Source organism: Salvelinus sp. IW2-2015, linkage group LG6.2 (genome assembly GCF_002910315.2).
Source record: "Salvelinus sp. IW2-2015 linkage group LG6.2, ASM291031v2, whole genome shotgun sequence".
NCBI lineage: Eukaryota > Metazoa > Chordata > Actinopteri > Salmoniformes > Salmonidae > Salvelinus > Salvelinus sp. IW2-2015.
This window is the reverse complement of record NC_036846.1, coordinates 13,807,373-13,830,602: the sequence shown is the minus strand read 5'-3', so window position 1 is coordinate 13,830,602 and position 23,230 is coordinate 13,807,373. Positions and strand designations below refer to the sequence as shown.

The 23,230-nt window shown below is 45.8% G+C and overlaps 1 protein-coding gene and 1 non-coding gene across 7 annotated transcripts in view; one reads left to right on the top strand and one right to left on the bottom strand.

Moving 5' to 3' along the window:
• The window catches only part of LOC111965851 (LIM and calponin homology domains-containing protein 1), a 141,911-nt gene that overhangs the window by 78,070 nt on the left and 40,611 nt on the right, over positions 1 to 23,230 (top strand). For 4 of the 6 annotated variants that reach the window (XM_023990221.2, XM_023990218.2, XM_023990219.2 and 1 more), the window contains exons 4-8: positions 4,101 to 4,207; positions 11,391 to 11,424; positions 14,390 to 14,500; positions 16,031 to 16,232; positions 22,299 to 22,590. In XM_023990221.2, coding sequence (XP_023845989.1) covers positions 4,101 to 4,207; positions 11,391 to 11,424; positions 14,390 to 14,500; positions 16,031 to 16,232; positions 22,299 to 22,590 — 746 coding nt within the window. The remainder of the gene's footprint in view (positions 1 to 4,100; positions 4,208 to 11,390; positions 11,425 to 14,389; positions 14,501 to 16,030; positions 16,233 to 22,298; positions 22,591 to 23,230) is intronic. The other 2 variants (XM_023990220.2, XM_023990216.2) reach the window with 1 other exon arrangement.
• trnav-uac (transfer RNA valine (anticodon UAC)) lies at positions 18,941 to 19,016 on the bottom strand. The gene has a single exon. It is a non-coding gene; the product is annotated as a tRNA-Val (tRNA).

Below are 23,230 nucleotides of genomic sequence, written 5' to 3'. Positions count from 1 at the left end.
CGTTATTTATGTCCAATTAGCTACTTTGGTTAGCGTGTTTGGTAAACAATTCCAAAGTCACAAAGCTATAACGTGACAAAATGTCCAAAAGTTCCATAACAGTCAGTAGAAACATGTCAAACGATGTACTGAATCAATCTTTAGAATGTTGTTAACATACATCTTGAATAACGTTCCAACCGGAGAATTAGATTGACTTCAGTTGAGCGATGGAACGGAGCTGCCTATCCACGTGAACGCGCGTGGTCAAAGCATGGTCAGCTCGTGGCAGTGGTGACTAATTCCTGTCTCCTTCGGCCCCCTTCACATTAGACTCATCAGACAAAGTTCTATTGACTGTTGACATCTAGTGGAAGCCGTAGAAAGTGAAAACTCATCAATATCTCGCTGTAATTTCAATGAGAGCTTGGTTGAAAATCTGCCACCTCAGAAAAATCCAAACAGGAAGTGGAACTTCTCAGATTTTTACCTGCCATATGAGTTCTGTTATACTCACAGACATAATTCAAACATTTTAGAAACGTCAGTGTTTTCTATCCACTACTAATAATAATATGCAAATATTAGCAACTCTGACTGGAGGAGGCAGGCCGTTTACTCTGGGCACCTCTGTGCACCTTTCATCCAAGCTTCTCAATACTGCCCCTGCAGCCATAAGAAGTTAAGACAACTTCCTGGACAAAATGTTTTACTGTAATAGTGAAAGTATAAACTTGGCAGTAGAAAACTTAGACAGTGTACTCTCAGCTTCCCTATCAAATCTAAAAATGTCAAACAGAAAACCAAAAAAAATGAACAACAATGACATGGTTTGATGAAGAATGCAAAAACCTAAGAAGGTAATTGAGAAATCTATCCAACCAAAAACATGGAGACCCAGAAAGCCTGAGCCTACGCCTTCACTATGGTGAATCACTGAAACAATACAGAAATACACTACGGAAAAAAGAAGGAACAGCAGGTCAGAAATCAGCTCAATGTAAATGAAGAATCCATAGACTCTAAACACTTCTGGGAAAATTGGAAAACACTAAACAAACAACAACACAAAGAGTTATCTATCCAAAAATGTAGATGTATGGGTAAACCACCTCTCCAATCTTTTTGGCCCTATGACAAACATCAAAAGCATATACAAATCTTAGAATCAACTATTAAAGACTACAAGAATCCACTGGAATCTCCAATTACATTGAATTAACTAACGGACAAAATACAAACCCTCCAACCCAAAAGGCCTATGGTGTTGATGGTGTCCTCAATGAAATTATCAAATATACAGACCACAAATTCCAACTGGCTATACTAAAACTCTTTAACATCATCCTTAGCTCTTGTATATTACCCAAAATCTGTAACCAAGGACTGATCACCCAATCCACAAAGTGGAGACAAATTTGACCCCAATAACTACCGTGGGTTATGCGTCAACAGAAACCTTGGGAAAATCCTTTGTATTATCATTAACAGCGGACTCATACATTTTCTCAGTGAAAACAATGTACTGAGCAAATGTCAAATTGGCTTTTCACCAAATTATCGTATGACAGACCACGTATTCATTCATTTTTATACAAACCAAGCTTTTGACTCAATTTGGCATGAGGGTTTGCTATACAAATTGATGGAAAGTGGTGTTGCGGGAAAAACATATGACAAATATACACAAACAAGTGTAAAGTTAAAATTGGCAAAAAAAACACATATTTCAATCCACAGGGTCGTGGGGTGAGACAGGGATGCAGCTTAAGCCCTCAACATATATATCAACAAATTGGCTAGGGCACTAGAACAGTCTGCAGTACCCGGCCTCACCCTACTAGAATCTGAAGTTAAATGTCTACTGTTTGCTGATGATCTGGTGCTTCTGTCCCCAACCAAGGAGGGCCTACAGAAGCACCTAGATCTTCTGCGCATATTCTGTCAGACCTGGGCCCTGACAGTAAACCTCAGTAAGAATAAAATAATGGTGTTCCAAAAAAGGTCCAGTTACCAGGAACACATTCCATTTAGACACTGTTGCCCGTGAGCAGGTATTCCCAAACTGGGGTACGTGTACGCACAATGCCGTCGGGGGTACGCAAAATAAAAATGTGATTCACAAATTTTTTTTATATAAAAACATTTCTTCACATTTTCAAACAGTCCATTTATGTTTTAGAATGGGGCTATACATTTGGGTGAGGTTTTTTTCATGCCTGAGTAGCCTCGTTTCACTGCCAAAAATAAAATTAAACCATCTAGTGTTCAGCGAAATAACAACACAATGTCAAATACAGGTAGCCGAGTCAAATAATTAACATCCAATCATATTAACCGTTACTCTTTCGCGGGAATTTCACTAACAGTCCGTATGTAGACAAACATAGCTGCTGCTCATTGCTTTTGCTCGATAAATGGTCCAAAAAAAGTAAGGCCCGCGTCCATAGAGACACATACCAGCTCTACTGGTAGTACTGCTACTACCAGCAGTACTACACCTGCATGTGGTCTGGTCTGATGAAACAAAAATWGAACTGTTTGGCCATAATGACCATCATTGTGTTTGAAGGAAAAAGGGGGAGGCTTGCAAGCTGAAGAAAACCGTCCCAACCTTGAAGCACGGGGGTGGTAGCATCATGTTGTGGGGATGCTTTGCTGCAGGAGGGACTGGTGCACTTCACAAAATAGATGGCATCATGAGGGAGGAAAATGATGTGCATATATTGAAGCAACATCTCAAGACATCAGTCAGGAAGTTAAAGCTTGGTCGCAAATGGGTCTTCCAAATGGACAATGACCCCAAGTATACTTCCAAAGTTGTGGCAAAATGGCTTAAGGACAACAAAGTCAAGGTATTGAAGTTGCCATCACAAAGCCCTGACCTCAATCCCTATAGAACATTTGTGGGCAGAACTAAAAAAGCATGTGCGAGCAAGGAGGCCTACAAACCTGACTCAGCTACACCAGCTCTGTCAGGAGGATTCGGCCAAAATTCACCCAACGTGAATGACCTGTTGCCACAAGAAAATGGCAACCAGTAAAAAACAAACACCATTGTAAATACAACCGATATTTATGTTTATTTATTTTCCCTTTTGTACTTGAACTATTTGCACATAATATGACATTTGACATTTCTTTATTATTTTGTAACTTTTGTGAATGTAATGTTTACTGTTAATTTGATTGTTTATTTCGCATTTGTTTATTATCTACTTCACTTGCTTTGGCAATGTTAACATATGTTTCCCATGCCAATAAATCCCTTAAATTGAATTGAATCGAGAGAGAGCTGATAACGGTAATACAACCGGTCATGATGATCTCGATGGTGGAGCTGTAGAACTTTTTGAGGATCTGGGGACCCATGCCAAATCTTGGAACTTGAAACTCTCGACCCACTCCACTTCAGTCCTGTCGATGTTAATGGGGGCCTGTTCGGCCCTCCTTTTCCTGTAGTCCATGATCATATCCTTTGTTCTTGCTCACATTGAGAGAGAGGTTGTTGTCCTGGCACCACACTGCCAGGTCTCTGACCTCCCTAAGGGCTGTCTCATCGTTGTCGGTGATCAGACCTACCACTGTTATCTCATCAGCAAACTTAATGATGGTGTTGGTCGTGCTTGGCCACGCAGTCGTGGGTGAACAGGGAGTACAGGAGAGGACTAAGCACGCACCCCTGAGGGGCCCCAGTGTTGAGGATCAGTGTGGCAGATATGTTGTTGCCTACCCTTACTACCTGGGGGAGGCCCGTCAGGAAGTCCAGTATCCAGGTGCAGAGCGAGGTGTTTAGTCCCAGGGTCCTTAGCTTAGTGATGAGCTTTGTGGGCACTATGGTGCTAAATGCTGAGCTGTAGTCAATGATCAGCATTCTCACATAGGTGTTCCTTTTGTCTAGGTGGGAAAGGGCAGTGTGGAGTGCGATAGAGATTGTGTCATCTGTGGATCTGTTGGGGCGGTATGCGAATTGGAGTGGTTCTAAGGTTTCTGGCATAATGGTGTTGATGTGAGCCATGACCAGTCTTTCAAAGCACTTTATGGCTTCTGACGTGAGTGTGTCCTCTCTAAGTAATATTGAGTCCTCTCTAAGTAATAGTGTGTCTTCTCTCTCCCTTCAGGACAACCTGAGTGTGTTCCTGCGTGGCTGTGAGGAGCTGGGACTGAAGGGCTCTCAGCTGTTTGACACTGGGGACCTGCAGGACATCTCCACACGCCCCAACGCCAGGTAAGACATCACACACACCTGCTTCCCTGTCTGTCTGGCTGGCTGGTTGACTGGCTGGCTGGTTGGCTCACTGTCCAGTAGGTGGTCAGTAGGGTGGTTGAACAGTTGTTCTGTCTGTCTTTCAGCCTGAATGCCTGTCTGTCTGTCTATCTGTCTATACAGTTGAAGTCAGAAGTCTACATACACCTTAGCCAAATGCATTTAAACTCAGTTTTTCACAATTCCTGACATTTAATCCTAGTAAAAATTCCCTGTCTTAGGTCAGTTAGGATCACCACTTTATTTTAAGTATGTGAAATGTCAGAATAATAGTAGAGAGAATGATTTATTTCAGCTTTTATTTCTTTCATCACATTCCCAGTGGGTCAGAAGTTTACATACACTCAATTAGTATTTGGTAGCATTGCCTTTAAATTATTTAACTTGGATCAAACGTTTCAGGTAGCCTTCCACAAGCTTCCCACAGTAATTTGAGAGCATTTTGGCCCATTCCTGAGTTTGAAGGCCTCCTTGCTCGCACATGCTTTTTGAGTTCTGCCCACAAATTTTCTATAAGATTGAGATCAGGGCTTTGTAATGGCCACTCCAATATTTGTTGTTCTTAAGCCATGTTGACACAACTTTGGAAGTATGCTTGGGGTCATTGTCCATTTGGAAGACCCATTTGCTACCCAAGCTTTAATTTCCTGACTGATGTCTTGAGATGCTGCTTCAATATATCCACCAAATTTTCCTACCTCATGATGCCATCTATTTTGTGAAGTGCACCAGTCCCTCCTGCAGCAACGCACCCCCACAACATGATTCTGCCACCCCCGTGCTTCACGGTTGGGATGGTGTTCTTCGGCTTGCAAACATCCCCCTTTTTCCTCCAAACACAACGATGATCATTATGGCCAAACAGTTCTATTTTTGTTTCATCAGACCAGAGGACATTTCTCCAAAAAGTACGATCTTTGTCCCCATGTGTAGTTGCAACCCGTTATCTGGCTTTATGGCGGTTTTGGAGCAGTGGCTTCTTCCTTACTGAGCGGCCTTTCAGGTTATGTCGATATAGGACTCGTTTTACTGTGGATATAGATACGTTTGTACCAGTTTCCTCCAGCATCTTCACATGGTCCTTTGCTGTTGTTTTGGGATTGATTTGCACTTTTCGCACCAAAGTACGTTCATCTCGAGGAGACAGAACGCGTCTCCTTCCCGAGCGGTATGACGGCTGCGTGGTCCTGTGATGTTTATACATGCGTAATATTGTTTGTACAGATGAACGTGGTACCTTCAGGTGTTTGGAAATTGCTCCCAAGGAAGAACCAGACTTGTGGAGGTCTGCAAAAAAGAATCTGAGGTCTTGGCTAATTTCCTTAGATTTTGCCATGATGTCAAGCAAAGAGGCACTGAGTTTGAAGGTAGGCCTTGAAATACATCCACAGGTACACCTCCAATTGACTCAAATGATGTCAATTAGCCTATCAGAAGCTTCTAAACCCAAGACATAATGTTCTGGAATTTTCCAAGCTGTTTAAAGGCACAGTCAGTTTAGTGTTTGTAAACTTCTGACCCACTGGAATTTTGATACAGTGAATTATAAGTGAAATAATCTGTCTGTAAACAATTGTTGGAAAAATGCACAAAGTAGATGTCCTAACCGACTTGCCAAAACTATAGTTTGTTAACAAGACATTTGAGGAGTGGTTGAAAAACTAGTTTTAATGACTCCAACCTAAGTGTATGTAAACTTCCAACTTCAACTGTATCTCTGTATCTATCTCCCTATCTCTCTCTCTCTGTCTGTCTGTCTTTGTATTTTCTTCCATGTGGTTGATCTATCCATGTGTTTGATCTATTTCCATCCATTTGCTTGTCTTTCTTCATCACTGTGTGTCTGCTATGTCAACAGTACAGTATTCAGTAAATCTTGGGATGACAGTTCAGTGGAAGTGTGACTCTCCTGTATGCAACATAACAAAGCAGTATCTGTTAGGTACAACTGGTCATTGACAAAATATTACAGTATGCTATATCCAGATATTGTGATGTTGTAGCTGTTGCTTGGTGACTGGGTGTTTCCCCCCAACTGTCCTGGTGCCAGAACTACTCTGTTAGTAGAGAGAGCGAGAGAGAGACGGGGGGAGAGAGAGAGTGAGAGAGAGAGTGGAGAGAGAGCGAGCGAGCGAGAGAGATGGGAGAGAGCGAGAGAGAGACGGGGAGAGAGCGGAGAGAGACTGGGGAGAGAGGGGGAGAGAGAGACTGGGGAGAGGGGAGAGAGACGGGGGAGAGGAGCGGGAGACGGGGGAGAGAGCGAAAGAAGGAGGAAGAGAGAGCGGGAGAAGAAGGTGGACAGAGGAGGAACGACGAGGGGAGAGGGGACAGAGGGAGAGAGACGGGGGGAGGAGCGGAGAGAGACGGGGGGAGAGCGAGAGAGAGAGAGGGGAGAGCGAGCGAGAGGACGGGGAGAGAGAGAGAGAGAGAGACGGGGAAGAGAGCGAGAGAGAGGGAAGAGCGGAGAGAGACGGGGGAGAGAGCGAGAGAGAGCGGGGGGGAGAGAGGAGAGGATGGGGGGAGAGAGAGTGGGAGAGGGGAGAGAGGAGTGAGAGAGGGGGAGAGGCGAGTGAGAGACGGGGGAGAGAGCGAGTGAGAGACGGGGGGAGAGAGCGAGTGAGAGACGGGGGGAGAGAGCGAGTGAGAGAGGGGGGAGAGAGCGAGTGAGAGACGGGGGGAGAGGCAGTGAGAGAGGGGGAGAGAGGAGTGAAGAGCGGGGGGAGAGCGAGTGAGAGAGGGGGGAGAGAGCGAGTGAGAGACGGGGGAGAGAGGCGAGTGAGAGACGGGGGAGAGAGCGAGTGAGAGACGGGGGAGAGAAGCGAGTGAGAGACGGGGGGAGAGCGAGTGAGAGACGGGGAGAGGAGGGACGGGGGGAGAGGCGAGTGAGAGAGCGGGGGGCGAGAGCGAGTGAGAGACGGGGGGAGAGAGCGAGACGGGGGGGGAGAGCGGACGGGGAGAGAGCGAGAGGGGGGGGAGAAAGCGAGAGAGAGACGGGGCGAGAGACTGGCGAGAGACGGGGGAGAGACGGGGGAGAGAGGGGAGAGCGGGGAGAGAGGGGAAGACGGGGAGAGAGAGAGAGAGGGAGACGGGGAGAGAGAGGGGAGAGGGGAGGGAGACGGGAGAGAGAGAGACGGGGAGAGAGGGAGAGAGAGAGGAAGAGTGGGAGAGAGAGGGAGACAGAGGGAGACAGGGAGACAGGGAGAGAGGGAGGGAGACAGGGAGAGAGGGGGAGGGAGACAGGGAGAGGGGGAGGGAGACGGAGAGAGAGAGAGAGAGGGAGACGGGGAGAGGGGGAGGGAGACGGGGAGAGAGAGAGGAGGGAGGGAGAGAGAGGGAGACGGAGGGAGGGAGGGAGAGAAGGGAGACGGAGAGAGAGATAGAGAGAGGGAGACGGGAGAGAGAGAGAGGGAGACGGGGAGAGAGAGAGAGGGAGACGGGGAGGAGAGAGAGGGAGCGGGGAGAGAGAGAGAGGGAGACGGGGAGAGAGAGAGAGGGAGACGGGGAGAGAGAGAGAGGGGACGGGGGAGAGAGAGAGGGAGACGGGGAGAGAGAGAGAGGGAGACGGGGAGAGAGAGAGAGGGAGCACGGGGAGAGAGAGAGAGGAGACGGGGAGAGGGAGAGGGGGACGGAGAGAGGTAAGAGGGGGACGGAGAAAGGGAGACGAGAGGGAGACGGAGAAAGGGAGACGGAGAAAGGGAGAGATGGGGGAGAAGGAGAAGGGAAGAGAGACAGAGAGAGACAGACAGAGAGAGACAGACAGAGAGAGACAGAGAGAGAGAGAAAGAGCGATGGAGCAATGTCAAACTTAACATGTCTTGGAGGTGGCTCGACTGGTTCTATCATGACATATGATGCCTTGAAGAGTTCAGGTGTGGCCTAAGGGAAGTGTGTGTGCATGCTGTGTGTGCATTAAAATAACCGATAAACGTCAAACTGCCACTTATATGCCTTGTCACTGTCTTGGATTTAGGTGGCAGCCATACCCTTTACTCCTGCCACACTACCTAGTGTTCAGATATGAGTGTCTTCATATCTAGAAAACAGATTTGGGTGGGGTGTATAAAGAGACACACAATGAGCTGAGGCATGAAATATGTCCTCTGTACCATCTGTTGATGGAAACTGATCCATTTCCAAGATAAGTGAAGGGGAAGAGAGAGTGAAAGAGGAGAGGGAGAGGGAGAGAGGGGGGGGGGGAGTAACAGCAAGAGATTGAGGGAGAGAGGGAAAGTGAGAGAGGGGAAAAAGAGAGCGAGGGAGGGAAGAGAGTACAGTTGATATCACAGGCAGTGATCTAATACCTAGTGGAATCTGAATTGCCTTCTTTCTCAGGCAGCCTTTAGATGTGGTTATGTAAGTAATCAAGGTAGCGTAGAGAAAAGAGACCCGTCTGTTTATTTAGTCAAGCTAGAGGAGAGGAGGAAGGACAGAGGGAGGAGAGGAAGGTGAAATGACACATGGCCATTCTGTTGAAGGAGAGGGAGGTGGAGAAACTGACGCAGAAACTGACTTTTGGTGTCACCTATCTACTGTATTTCTCGCTCTTTCTTTAAAACTTTCATTTGGTCTTTGTCTATTTCTCTCTCGTAATCTCTATTACCCCTTTCTGCTGGATCTGCTACACTAGCTATATATACACAAATTATGTGGACACCCCTTATTGGATTTGGCTATTTCAGCCACACCCGTTGCTGACAGGTGTATTTTATTGAGCAAAAGCCATGCAATCTCCATAGACAAACACTGGCAGTAGAATGACCCACACTGAAGAGCTCAGTGACTTTCAACGTGGCAGCCTTTCCAATAAGTCAGTTTGTCAAATGTCTGCCCTGCTAGAGAACTACCCCGGTCAACTGTAAGTGCTGTTATTGTGAAGTGGAGACGTCTAGGAGCAACAACGGCTGAGCCGCAAAGTGGTAGGCCGCACAAGCTCACAGAACAGGACTGCCGAGTGCTGAAGCGTGTAAAAATCGTCTGTCCTCAGTTACAACACTCACTACCGAGTTCCAAACTGCCTGTGGAAGCAACGTCAGCAAAATAAATGTTTGTCTGGAGCTTCATGAAATGGGTTTCCATGGCCGAGCAGCCGCACACAAGCTTAAGATCACCATGCGTAATGCCAAACGTCGGCTGGAGTGGTGTAAAGCTCGCCGCTTTACCATCTGGCAGTCCGACGGACGAACTTAGGCTTGGCGGATGCCAGGAGAACGCTACCTGCCCGAAGGAATAATGTTCTGTGGCTGTTTTTCATGGTTTGTGCTAGGCCCCTTAGTTCCAGTGAAGGGAAATCTTAACGCTACAGCATACAATGACATTCTAGACGAGGTCCATACAGAAATGGTTTGTCAAGATCGGTGTGGAAGAACTTGATTGGCCTGCACAGAGCCCTGACCTCAACTCCATCAAACACCCTTGGGATGAATTGGAACACAGACTACTAGCCAGTCCTAATCGCCTAACATCAGTGCTTGACCTCACTAATGCTGAATGGAAGCAAGTCCCAGCAGCAATGTTCCAACATCTAGTAGAAAGCCTTACCAGAAAGATGAAGGCTGTTCTAGCAGCAAAGGGAGGACCAACTCCATATTAATGCCCATGATTTTGGAATGAGATGTTCGACGAGCAGGTGTCCACATACTTTTGGTCATGAAGTGTATTAGTATCCTGTTGCCAACTAACACATGTGGCGCTCTCAAGGGGAGGTCATGTACAAAGTGAAAATAATCACCTTTATATGTCTCTTTATCAAAGCCGCCAGAAATGGGAACAAACAGAATATCTTCTAATTGCTATAGAGCCTTTCTATTAGTCATTGGATCTGACAGGGTTAGTTGCAGCACAGAAATCTACAAATCACCTCAACCTCAAAACAGGCAAGCATGAACTGATCCATATATTAGAAGGATTAGTGAATTTACATCCCACGGCACTTGTCGCAAGAGTATGGGGTGTTATCCCTGGTGCCTTGGCTACCAAATCATCCTCCGCTTCCAATTTAAACCCTCTCCTTTCTCCTGCAACTCTCTGCAAATCTAGGTCGTTAAAGAGAGTGTTTTCAGCCAACCTGGTAAAATAAGGATAAGGTATGAACAAGCAGATTGACATGTAAATGAATAAGCTTCCACCTACTAACGATCTGGACATGAGTCATTTGATTGACCATTCCATAATAATCCCACTCATGTGGGAGTAGGTCTGTAACACTCTTAACTCCTGGGTCACCTGTAAAGGTCATTATGACATGGAATGTTGTGTGGGAGCTGAACAAGCCCACTAGGCTGACCTATGACCTCTGCTGACTAGTGTGTGAGTAAAGTATCAAGTGTAGCCTTAGGTCAGCTCACCTACACACACATGGAATCACATGTGCTCACACACACACACACACACACACACACACACACACACACACACACACACAAACGCATGCACAAACGCATGCACACACCAGACCGACATGGGACCTGTAGATATAGTTCAATATGTCACCATTCTGACACATGGTTGAGTGCTTATTTAGTTTGATGAGAAATATGTTAGTGAGAGAATAAAAGGCAAACATGCCTGCCAGTGTCTGTTTGTCTCTGTGCGTGTGTCCATTTGTGTGTCAGAGAAAGACAATTAAATAGTAATTTGTCCTTGCCCTGCTATTGCCTAGAGGCTCTTGAACATAGAAAAGCATCCAAACAACCTTGAGGCTGCAGCAACAGGATCAAACAACCTTGAGGCTGCAGCAACGGGGTCAAACAACCTTGAGGCTGCAGCAACAGGATCTAACAACCTTGAGGCTGCAGCAACGGGGTCAAACAACCTTGAGGCTGCAGCAACAGGATCAAACAACCTTGAGGCTGCAGCAACAGGATCAAACAACCTTGAGGCTGCAGCAACAGGGTCAGGCTGGAAAGTTTGGAGACTCTCTCTGGAGACTCTCTCTAATATTTTCTCTCTTGCAACTACTCTCTCTCTCTTTGTCTCTCTCTACTTCTCGCTTTCTCTCTCCCTCCTTCTCTCTCTCCCTCCCTCTCAGTCCAGATGGGTTTTTCCATTTGTATGTCATTCCATAACTAGTGTGGAGTAGGTGCAGCTCATTTGACAGCTCTCTAACCTGGAACCTATGATCCTCCTCGTCTCTCTCTCTTCCTAGCAGGGTTGCCGACTGCAGTAGGAAACTCAAGAATGTAAGTGACACCTCTCTATATTGTTTGTCAGTCTGGTAATCTGTTATGTCCTCTTATGTATGGGTTGGTCTGTCTGTCTGTCTCTGGCTGTGTTTTGTCTTTCTCTGTCGTTCTTTTCTCCATCTCTGAATATCTCTCTCTCAATCCTATCCCTCTCCCTTAGTCAGTCCATTCCGTTAACCCCTCTCTTTCTCCCTCCGTCTCCTGTCTCTGCTGCTTTAAGAGGAGCTAGCGTAGTGCGTTTGTCATTCTCTGCAGTGTGAGCTCTCTACCTGACTTGGCTTGCTATAGCATACTCTGTCTAACATATGTGACTATACTCAGCCAAGGCTGCCTCCAGCTCTAGCCCCACAGCTGTCAGAGCTGTTTTAGCAGAGGGACACTGAAACGCTACATTAGACTCAGTCTGCACTGCATGAGAACATCCCATAAACTCCCAACAGCTGTAGAGGGAGCCAGCCTAGTGCTGCTGTCAATTGTAGCCTTTTCATTGTAGCAAACTGCAGCAGCAGCATTCAAATATAATTTTTTTGCTGAGACTCAGAGCACCATCAGACTAAAAAATAGACAGGTGGAGTATTTTGTACTGTTTTGTACACACAGCTCAAACTTGGCTAGGAAAAGGGACTATCATGCTCGACTGGATGGAATTCTGCTGGCCTCATGAAATGTTAAACTGATGCAAGCGTAAGGTATCTATTCCCTATGATGTAGGTATGTTTTGGAGAAAATATTGTTTGGCATTTTGGTTCTGTAGGTATGGAACTGCTGCTGTGAAGGTGTATGTGCTCATGTAAGCTACAGGGGTGGGCAACTCCAGTCCTCGAGGGCCTGATTGGTGGCACACGGTTTCTCCATCCCTAGCAAACAGAGCTGATTTAATCAAATTGTATTCTAAACTGAAGATCATGATTAGGTGATTATTGGAGTCAGGTGTGTTAGCTGGGGCTGGAGCAAAACTGTGACACCAATCAGGCCTGTGTACACACTTGTGGGTGTGTACTTGTGACACAAAGAGTTTATTGTCCCGTCCAGAAGGAACACATTTTGTCAGGTGACTGGTCCAGTGAAATGTATCAGAGAAGACAGGCACTGTAAAGTGAGGAGGAGACAGACGTGCAGAGGGCATGGCCTCAGGTCTTTAAGATGTTGCAGGATTAGTTTGTGGTGTATACTTTCAGTTTGACATGCTGTCACAAGGATGTTTGCAAAGGTGTAGCTACAACATGTGTAGCTAGGTTAGGTATGCTGTTTAATGTATCATTGCAGCAGTTGTAGAACCTACTGTATATTCCACAAACAGAGCATGAGTAATATCAACATTTCTGTCCTTAGAACAGCACCTAATGACCTTGTCAAGAGGTTCCAGCCCCTTGCTGTTTGACAGACAGGTGTTGTACTGACAGTTGCAAGTATCCAAGTTTGAATCCCAGTCAGGCTACCTACATGAATTCACTTTTTGTACATTTGTCATGCTAACTGGTAGTGTGGGTGCTTGTGATGAATGTGAATATAATTGTTTTGGCTTCTAGATACAGTGCACTGGATGTGCATTGTGGGTGAAGTATGTTTACTTTTTGTTTTGTAGCCTAGATTGACATCTGAAAAGAGTGCTTACAATTACTGTATACCACACATTACACAAACCACCCAAGACAACCTTTAATCTGTTTTATCAAAGGAATACCCCTAGATCCTTAGATGACTTTGATATCATAAAACAAAGCAGCCAATCAGTCAGCTTGTTCTTGCAACATAAAAGAGCCTGTGTGATCTCCATATGGCCACAGTAGCAAGAGTGCTGTGTCCACACAGTGGCCTAGCTACATGTAGGAACATGAGATAGATAGTAGATGAAGTTGGCATAGTAAATTAGCCTGTCAGGGCTATGCTAGCATAGTAAAGCAACCTTACCCATGTGGCAATGGTAAAGAGAGCGAGAAATCTAGCTGTGTGTTCATATTGGCCAGGACAAGGGCTAGGTCTTTTTTGTACAGAAACCCCTGGCTAGCCTATTACAGTGATAGGGAAAAGAGTGGACCAAATATATCAGGAAGTGAACCCTATTGGAGGCCATTTTGATGAAACTGTTTATACTCCTTACAAATTGAAGACAAGTGGAAAGGAGGGTGATTTAGTTTGTATGACTTGACATCAAACAAACACTCAAGGGAGAATAGTACATTGAATTGATGCATTTGGGGAAGAACAACTGTGGAGCAATTGTGTGTAGTATCAATTGTGTGTGGTACGGTCGCTGCACAAACCGCATGGCAAAACGATATGTCCAGAATGTATCCGGAATATTTAATGTCAGTACTGTACCTCAATGTGTCTGCAACACATGTATGAGTTAGTATTATTTTTATTTTATATAAGTTAGCCCAATGTTCCTCTTTGAGAGATGATATAATTTTGCTAGCTAATGGGTACAGTGTGCCATAGCTGGCATCTATCACATAGACATACTGTGTGAAATGTGGAATTCTCTGATTGCTCTCAGGTGGCTGAGAATGCTTGTGTTGCTGTCGGTCAGTATTAGCGTTGTGAAGCATACCTTGGAGCTGTCAAAAACAAATTGTGGCTTACAGTATGTTAACTTCTCCCATATCAACATAGGTTGATTTTGCAATGGCATTTTGCCAGGTTTACTCAGTAAGCAAACTGTTGATTTGGTCAGTTTTTGGAGGGAAAAGTGGGATATTGGGCCAGTAAAGAATTTATCAAGCAACTTTGCTAATGTATCATGTGCTAGCAGTCTTGCATAATGTATTACACAACTTGTGCACAAGCTTGGAGTATGAGACCACTGGGAATTAGTTAGCCCAAAAGTTGGTTGACTGTGCGGGTGTGTCAATTGGCAATGAACTACCACTAAATTGAAAGTTACAGACTGTGACGTTAATACCTTGTCTTGTTGATACTGGCTCTAAATCCTCTTCCTGTTGTAATGATTCCTCCACAGGTTCTGATTACCATATACTGGCTGGGCCGGGCTGCCAACAGCTGCACCTCCTACAACGGGCCCACACTGGACCTGAAGGAGTTTGAAGGCCTGCTATCACAGATGCGAAAGGTGCGTACAGGGATGGATCTAAGGCTTTGACATGGCTCCGTTTGTTGTATCCTAGTGCTAGCAATGACAAGGTTGGGGGTTCAATTCCTGGAAGGGTGGTATATTTTACGTCTTTTTAGATGTTCAAAGTAGTTTTGCAGTTGTTAGGTGGCTGTACTATTAGGAGCGTTAGACTAGAAGTGGACTGTCCAACCAAAGCATATATTTTATTTGGCAAACATAAGGTTGTTATGACGCAAACTCCCCTCGGGATGCACTGATGGTTTCACCACTCCATCCTTTATCTCTTCTCCTCCCTTCCCCTCATCATGGAGTCATCCCTAGAAGAGAATGCTCCCCCCCCCCCCCCCACCCCCCCCATTCCCACCTCTCTCTTTGTCCAGGGATGATCTCAGGCCTTCAACTGGATTTCCAGAACCAATGTGCGTCACCTGGACTATGGCTTTTTACAGGCCCCCAGGGACATATAGGGACGTAGCTGTAGCGACCGTTCAGAGCGTGAGGTCACTCCTCTTCCATTTATTCCGTTCTCCCACTATTATTCTCTATAAATGAGAAATGACCACTTAACCTAGAATGCTTTCCCAGATGTCTGTATAGTCCAGAACAACAGGGCCACATCTCCACTTAACCAAAGGTAATGATAGTGTCTTAAAGTGAGAGATAAATTCAATAGGTTTATGAAATCCTGTCACACGCAATACAGGAGGTGTATTAATGCTGGGCAGGAACAAAAACCTGCACACCCATTAGCTTCAGGTCCACTGCTGTTGTCTGAGCTGAGGTTTCAGCTTTGGACGGATCAGTCCTATGAACCCTATCATGAAGACCCCTCCCCCCCTAGAGTTGCCACTCAAAGCCAGCCATTGTACCCCACAACCTCCCCACCCACCATGAGGTCAGCCAAGTAGGACCCCAGCATCCTCCTTCACTCAGGATCTGGCACAGGGAATAGGTCGGAGGAATAGAAAGGCGGAGTAGATTGGAGGGTAAGGGGGGAAAATGGGTTGAAGGAGGGGATAGGGGTGGGTGGAGAAAGGGATAGAGTGGGAGGGAAGGAGAGGGGGAGTAAAAGAGAGCAGGAGAGAGGAGTAGAGGAAGGGGAGAGAGAGGGGAGAATCAAGAGCTGGGGAGAGAGAGGGACAGGAGGGTTTGAGGAAAAGAGAAGGGGCAGTGGAGGAGGAGAAAGAAGTGGTAGGTGGCAGCCAGGAGGGGGAGGAGGAAAGAGAAACAGGGCAGGTCCAGGAGGTTCCTCCGGCAGGCGGGAAGGAAAAGCCTTTCCTCAGCCCTGGAAACTAGAGAAGCCACAGACAGGGTTACACTGTGCAGCTCAAAACACACAGAGAGACAGAAGTAGAATATCAATTAGAATTGTTGAGAGGAAGTGAATGTACTTGTCCGTGTTGGAGGAATCATGGTGAGGGAGGGATCCAGATTGGATGGGGTATTGGGGATGATCTCAACACAATGTTTTTACATTGGCGTGTGTGTGTGCGTCAATTTCCATGTTTGTACATTTGTGTGTCAAAGGAGGCGGAGGACACGGAGAGCCCCCAACGCAGCATACGGGACAGCGGCTACATCGACTGCTGGGACTCGGAGCGTAGCGACTCACTCTCCCCGCCTCGCCACGGCCGAGAGGACTCCTTCGACAGCCTGGACTCATTCGGCTCACGCTCCAGACAGACGCCCTCGCCGGACGTACTGGTCGCCCGCGGCATCGGCAGTGATGGTAGGACGCTAGACGCCCGGATGGGTCACACTGCACACACAAGTCACATGCTTTTATTGTCTCATACTGTCTGGTGTTACCTGGGTCAAAACCTAACAGAAGAAAATGGACGAAACCGGGAGAGACTACTTGAACTTGAACTCTCATTTTCGTTGTAAAACGTTTTCGGTTGCTAAACGGTGTGCACCCTGTTGTGTGGCTTGCATAGCTGTAACTGTTTTGTTCATGTAGCTGTCATCACATAGTGACTTACCTCATTCACCACCAATAGTTTATCCTGTGCACTTTAATGATGCATGGCAGGCGTTTTCACATACAGTGTCATTGGGGCAGGTGGTGGAATAGTCACCGTCAGCTGGTCTGAAACTAGCTGCCCCTATTTGCTATTTTCAACCTCCAATCTATGGGATCATCTGGCAGGGTATCTCCATCTCAGCCCAGCTCTGTTATTGACATATGTACAAAGGAGGTTTTCTGTTTCTTCCTCGGGCCGAATGTTTAGGGCTGTTGCTGTGGGTTACGTCTCTTTGAAGGCCCTCTTGAAGAGACATGGAGAGGGAGAGAGAGAATTGAGATCAGGTGGTGGAGAGAGGAGATTGCAGTCTTGACTGACGGGTTGCAACATATTCTAGTGGAGCTGTTTTTTACACACCAATTCTTCATCTGTTACAATCTGTGGTGTTGCACTAGATGATACTTGAGAGTGATGCATATCAGTCACAGTGGGTGTGAGTGTTCTGCCTGTCATCTGGTGTTGCACTAGAATTAAGGTACCTGAGCGTGATCCCAATCAGTCACAGTGGGTGAGAGTGTTTCTGCTTGTCATATAGGGGCATACTCAATATTGTGCCTATATTTGTATGCACACCTAGGGACGCATGCACGTGCACACATACACCATTATTGATTGATATAATCCCTCTCCTCTCTTATACAGGCCTATGGTACCCTTGAGGACTAGCTTTTGTATATTAGCAGCTGCAATGTCAACACAAGACTAGCAAGCTCTCCATCGAACGCACCAGAGGAAAAATAAGACGTGTGTTTTATGTATTTTCCAGGCAAGGAAAGAGAAGCCAAGAACTCCTTGGTTCTGTATTTTAAAACCCTATGATGCTCCAACCAGGGCCTTTTAAAACCCTGATTGTTCAAGGGGGATTGAGACAAAATAAGACCTAACCATAACCACACAAGCCTGCTTTCATCTTTTAATATACGCATGCGCACGTGCACGCACACAGACATATATATATATATATAAACTCAGCAAAAAAAAAGAAATGTCCTCTCACTGTCAGCTGTTTATTTTCAGCAAACTTAACATGTGTAAATATTTGTATGAACATAACAAGATTCAATAACTGAGACATAAACAAGACATAAACAAGTTCCACAGACATGTGACTAACAGAAATGGAATAATGTGTCCCTGAACAAAGGGCCCCCCCTCAAAAGTAACAGTCAGTTTCTGGTGTGGCCACCAGCTGCATTAAGTACTGCAGTGTATCTCCTCTTCATGGACTGCACCAGTTTTGTTCTTGCTGTGAGATGTTACCCCACTCTTCCACCAAGGCACCTGCAAGTTCCTGGACATTTCTGGGGGGAATGGCCCTAGCACTCACCCTCCGATCCAACAGGTCCCAGACGTGCTCAATGTGATTGAGATCCGGGCTCTTCGCTGGCCATGGCAGAACACTGACATTCCTGTTTTGCAGGAAATCACGCACAGAATGAGCAGTATGGCTGGTGGCATTGTCATGCTGGAGGATCATGTGAGGATGAGCCTGCAGGAAGGGTACCACATGAGGGAGTAGGATGTCTTCCCTGTAACGCACAGCGTTGAGATTGCCTGCAATGACAACAAGCTCAGTCCGATGATGCTGTGACACACCGCCCCAGACCATAACGGACCCTGCACCTCCAAATCGATCCCGCTCCAGAGTACAGGCCTCGGTGTAACGCTCATTCCTTCGATGATAAACGTGAATCCGACCATCACCCCTGGTGAGACAAAACCGCGACTCGTCAGTGAAGAGCACTTTTTGCCAGTCCTGTCTGGTCCAGCGACGTTGGGTTTGTGCGTGTGTGCGTGTGTGCGTGTGTGCGTGTGTGCGTGTGTGCGTGTGTGCGTGTGTGTGTGTGTGTGTGTGTATACATGCATACATGCAGACAGTTATTATTAAGGTCCTGGAGTGGCCTAGCCAGTCTCCAGACCTGAACCCAATAGAAAATCTTTGGAGGGAGCTGAAAGTCCGTATTGCCCAGCGACAGCCCTGAAACCTGAAGGATCTGGAAAAGGTCTGTATGGAGGAGTGGGCCAAAATCCCTGCTGCAGTGTGTGCAAACCTGGTCAAGAACTACAGGAAACGTATGATCTCTGTAATTGCAAACAAAGGTTTCTGTACCAAATATTGAGTTCTGCTTTTCTGATGTATCAAATACTTATGTCATGCAATAAAATGCAAATTAATTACTTAAAAATCATACAATGTGATTTTCTGGATTTTTGTTTTAGATTCCGTCTCTCACAGCTGAAGTGTACCTATGATAAAAATTACAGACCTCTACATGCTTTGTAAGTAGGAAAACCTGCAAAATCGGCAGTGTATCAAATACTTGTTCTCCCCACTGTATATAACATTTAGCAGACGCTATTATCCAAAGCGACTTATAGTAGTGAGTGCATACATTTTCATATTTGTTTGTACTGGTCCCCCGTGGGAATCAAACACACAACCCTGGCATTGTAAGTGCCACGCTCTACCAACTGAGCCACACAGGACCACTTTGTGTTTGCTATTGGTTTGTAGGGAAACGCTGAATTGATGTTTGGTTGATGTGTTTGCTATTCGTTTGTAAAGATGTTTTGTTATTATTGGTTTGTTGCAAAAGGCATTGAGAGGTTTGTTTTTCTATTGGATTGAAAGGAAACATCGAGTTGTTGGTGGGCTTTTTTGTATTGGTTTATAGGGAAACGTTGAGCAATTGATGCTGAGTTGGCCATGTAGGTTAACATTGAGTGGTTTTAGAGGCCAGCTGTACATTAAAGATGCTCACTGTCCTAACCACAGTGCCTCGTCCAGGCCATCTCCAGCCTTGGGCTCATCCAACTCTAACTGACTCTGGAACAGTTCCAGGAGACCTCCTGGAGGCCCACACACTAGGTCTGAGAACAGCAGGGCAGAACAGAGATCAGCCAATGATGAGGCTCCCAATCATGACTGTTTATACAAAATAGCTACAGTTTTCCATGGTCCAGGCCTTCCTTATGCTATTACCACCATTCTGCTCTCAAACTCACTGTGGAAGTTAACTGAGGATTTTAATTTCATCTCCAAAAGAAATGTGATATTGGCAGCCCTCTTTTGTCAGGGGTTATGTAAATCAATGCACACTGTGGATAAATAGACATCTTCTGTACTCTCTTCTCTATTCTAGTCTTCACTCTTCTCTATTCTAGTCTTCACTCTTCTCTATTCCTCCCTCTTCTATTCTTCCCTGTTAACAGTAGTCCACATGTTTACATTTGAGTTATTTAGCAGATGCTCTTATCCAGAGCCACTTACAGGAGCAATTAGAGTGAAGTGCCTTGCTCAAGGGCACATCGGCATATTTTTCACCTAGTAGGCTCTGGGATTCGAACAAGCGACCTTTCAGTTACTGGCCCAACACTCTTAACCTCTATGCTACCTGCCATTTACTGTTAACATGTGGTTTACTATTGACAGGAGACCACATGTTGACAGGAGACCTCATGTTGACAGGAGACCACATGTTGACAGGAGACCACATGTTGACAGGAGACCACATGTTGACATGGAGACCACATGTTGACAGGAGACCAACAGTTGACAGGAGACCACAGGTTGACAGGAACCACAGGTTGACAGGAGACCACAGGTGACAGGAGACCACAGGTTGACAGGAGACCACAGGTTGACAGGAGACCACAGGTTGGAGACAGGACGACCACACGCGTTGACAGGCGACCACAGGTTGACAGGCGACCACAGGTTGACAGGCGACCAACAGGTTGACAGGCGACCACAGGTTGACGGCGACACAGGTCAGTTGGTATGGGCTGCATGCATGAGTGGCACCTGCTTATGGTTCCAATTGAAGCTGTTGAAGGGTTAAACTCATCCACTTTACAACCTACGGTCAATTTTGAAGCAGAAGTATCTTAAGGCCTCTATAGTCTTCATCCGTCAAAAAGTGAATGTTTGCGTCCCAAATGGCATCCTCTGGGCTCTGGTCAAAAGTAGTGCATTTTGAAGGGGAAATAGGGTTCCATTTGGGAAGCATAAATCTCTAAGTGAAGAAGGGAGAGGACCTTAAAGATGAATTTATGTGGCAGGGAGAGGGGGGAAGACCTTAAGCGATGCGCTTCTGCACAACCAAGTGTTACTGGCGACATAGAAAGCTGACTGTGTTGATCACTTCACAGCCAGGCATCCCTGATCCCAGCTTTCCAAGATGGCATAGCAGTCAGACGTCCTTTGCCTTTTCCTCGTCTTGTCGTGTCCTGTGTGTGTGTGTGTGTGTGTGTGTGTGTGTGTGTGTGTGTGTGTGTGTGTGTGTGTGTGTATATATATATATTTACATATTTTCATCGCATATCTTTTTATAATATATATTTTCTTTTCTTCTAAAAACTCAACTTCAAAACACTCTCCAGCAAACCCACCTCACCAATTAATAAAAAATTAAAAAAAGTATTATTCACCTCAAATCTGAAATCCACAACAGAAGCTAGCCAGAAGCTAGCCAGTTCACTGGCTAACGTTAGTTTTCAGCTAACCATGGTTGGCGGTCATCAGCTATCCTTTAGCTCAAATCTATCGCCAGTTTTGTGCAACGCGACTCAGACCAGAGCATACCGGACCTATTTTTTCTCCATATCCCCGGATTTCTACCGCAAACTCTGGACATAGACCTCCATCCTCTGCCAGCTTGCTACCCATGGCCCGGCTAGCTGTCTGAATCGCCGTTACCCCAACCTCACTACTCACTGGACCCTTATGATCACTCGACTATGCATGCCTCTCCTTAATGTCAATATGCCTTGTCCATTGCTGTTCCGGGTTAGTCTTTATTGGCTTATTTCACTGTAGAGCTGCTAGCCCTGCTCTTTATACCTTATCCAACCTTTCAGTTCCACCACCCACACATGCGATGACATCACCTGGTTTCAATGATGTTTCTAGAGACAATATCTCTCATCATCACTCAATGCCTAGGTTTACCTCCACTGTATTCACATCCTACCATACATTTGTCTATGCTTTATCTTGGCCAGGTCGCAGTTGCAAATGAGAACTTGTTCTCAACTAGCCTACCTGGTTAAATAAAGGTGAAATAAAATAAATAAATAAATCCCAATGTCATTCTTCTCAACTGGGGGTCGCAATTTAGTGGCTTTGAGCTTGACGAAAGACTCAATCTTAAAGATGATTGATATCGTATATGCTGTCTAATACCCTTCACTGTTGTTCCAACTATTTTGGGTTGATTTGATGGTTGACAAGAGCAATCAAACAGTATCTACCTTCGCCCATAATAGGTATACTGTACAGTTTGTTTAAGAAAGCCTAGAAAAGTGCATAGGTGGTAAAAGAGACTTCACTGGCAGACTGCTAAGTCACATGATCATTTAGGCCAGGTCCTGGGGGACTCCTGAATGTACTGGTTTTCTTTTAAACTGATTCTTGTGGTTTATTTCCATTTTAACGGTCTATGGCTATATCAGACTCAGAGCTCTTAAAGGCACAATTTAGAAGGTTTTCTGCTGTTCAGTGGTCTGTTTAATTGATACTGCTGGGGTATTTCTAGCTTACCTCTAGTCCACTCTCGGTAACGTCTATCCAAGTTGAGAGGTCAGTGGTTGGATAGCATCATTAAAATGAAAACCAATGAAGAAAGTGGTCCTTTTAGACAAGGATTGAGAAACGCTGATGTCTAATTTTAAAAACCTAAGCAGTTATTGCTCTCTCGTGGGTGGGGCAATGTTTCATGGGGGGTACTGTGGTGATTTAAGTCAGTCTCTCCCTCTTTTGTACCCACCAGGCCGTGGCAGCGACTCCGAGTCCGACGCCGGACCCCACGGAGGCAGGAAGCTGCCGGACGTGCGCAAGGATGACATGCTGGCTCGGCGGACCTCGGTGAGCGAGCCCCGCGTGATGGTGCCCTTCAATCAGTACCTGCCCAACAAGAGCAATGCCAGTGGCTACGTGCCCACACCGCTGCGCAAGAAAAGGGGTGACCACGAGGGCCGGGAGGAGAGCAGTGGAGGGGGTGGGGGCAACCGCAAGAGCTGGAGTACCGCCACCTCGCCCATAGGAGGCGATATTCCCTTCAGGTGAGCATTGGTTATGTAGTAAAAGTGATAGATAGATTGGAATAGAGTCTACTACCACTACTAAGTGGAATGCTAGTATGGATATTCGATCGTAGCCATGGTGTAATTTGGTAAATGTGTTGGCACTCTTTTCTCCAGGAAAACTTTATATTTTTAACTCATATGTATGTCACCTGCTACACTTTGACAGGACAGTTCAGACAGACCCAAGCCAATAGATAGTGGGAGGTGTTTCAATAGCAGTAGGATACCATCACCATATATGCTAATATAATATTTGTCATATATTGAGGAAGTACCTCCAATACTCTGTTGTTCAAAGTGATAACTGTTCTCCAAAATACTCATCACCACTCGATTCCTTCCTGAGACGATTCTCTGGATGAGGCCCTTATTGAGATGATTAGCTTTATTTACACAGCAAGAGAGGAGGTTGGTGCACACACCGTAGCAGCTCGTTAGCCTAGTGTTCTTTTTTAGCTACAGATAACACGAGCCTAATGGGCCATCAATCTAAACATTAGCCAAAATGCTAATGGTTCGTTCTGTTATTAGCATTGAGACAAAACAAACTCGGAGCGCTTCGCTTATTCTTTATTTTCTAGAAGTGTCCGCATGTGGTGATGGACTGCTTCTCTCC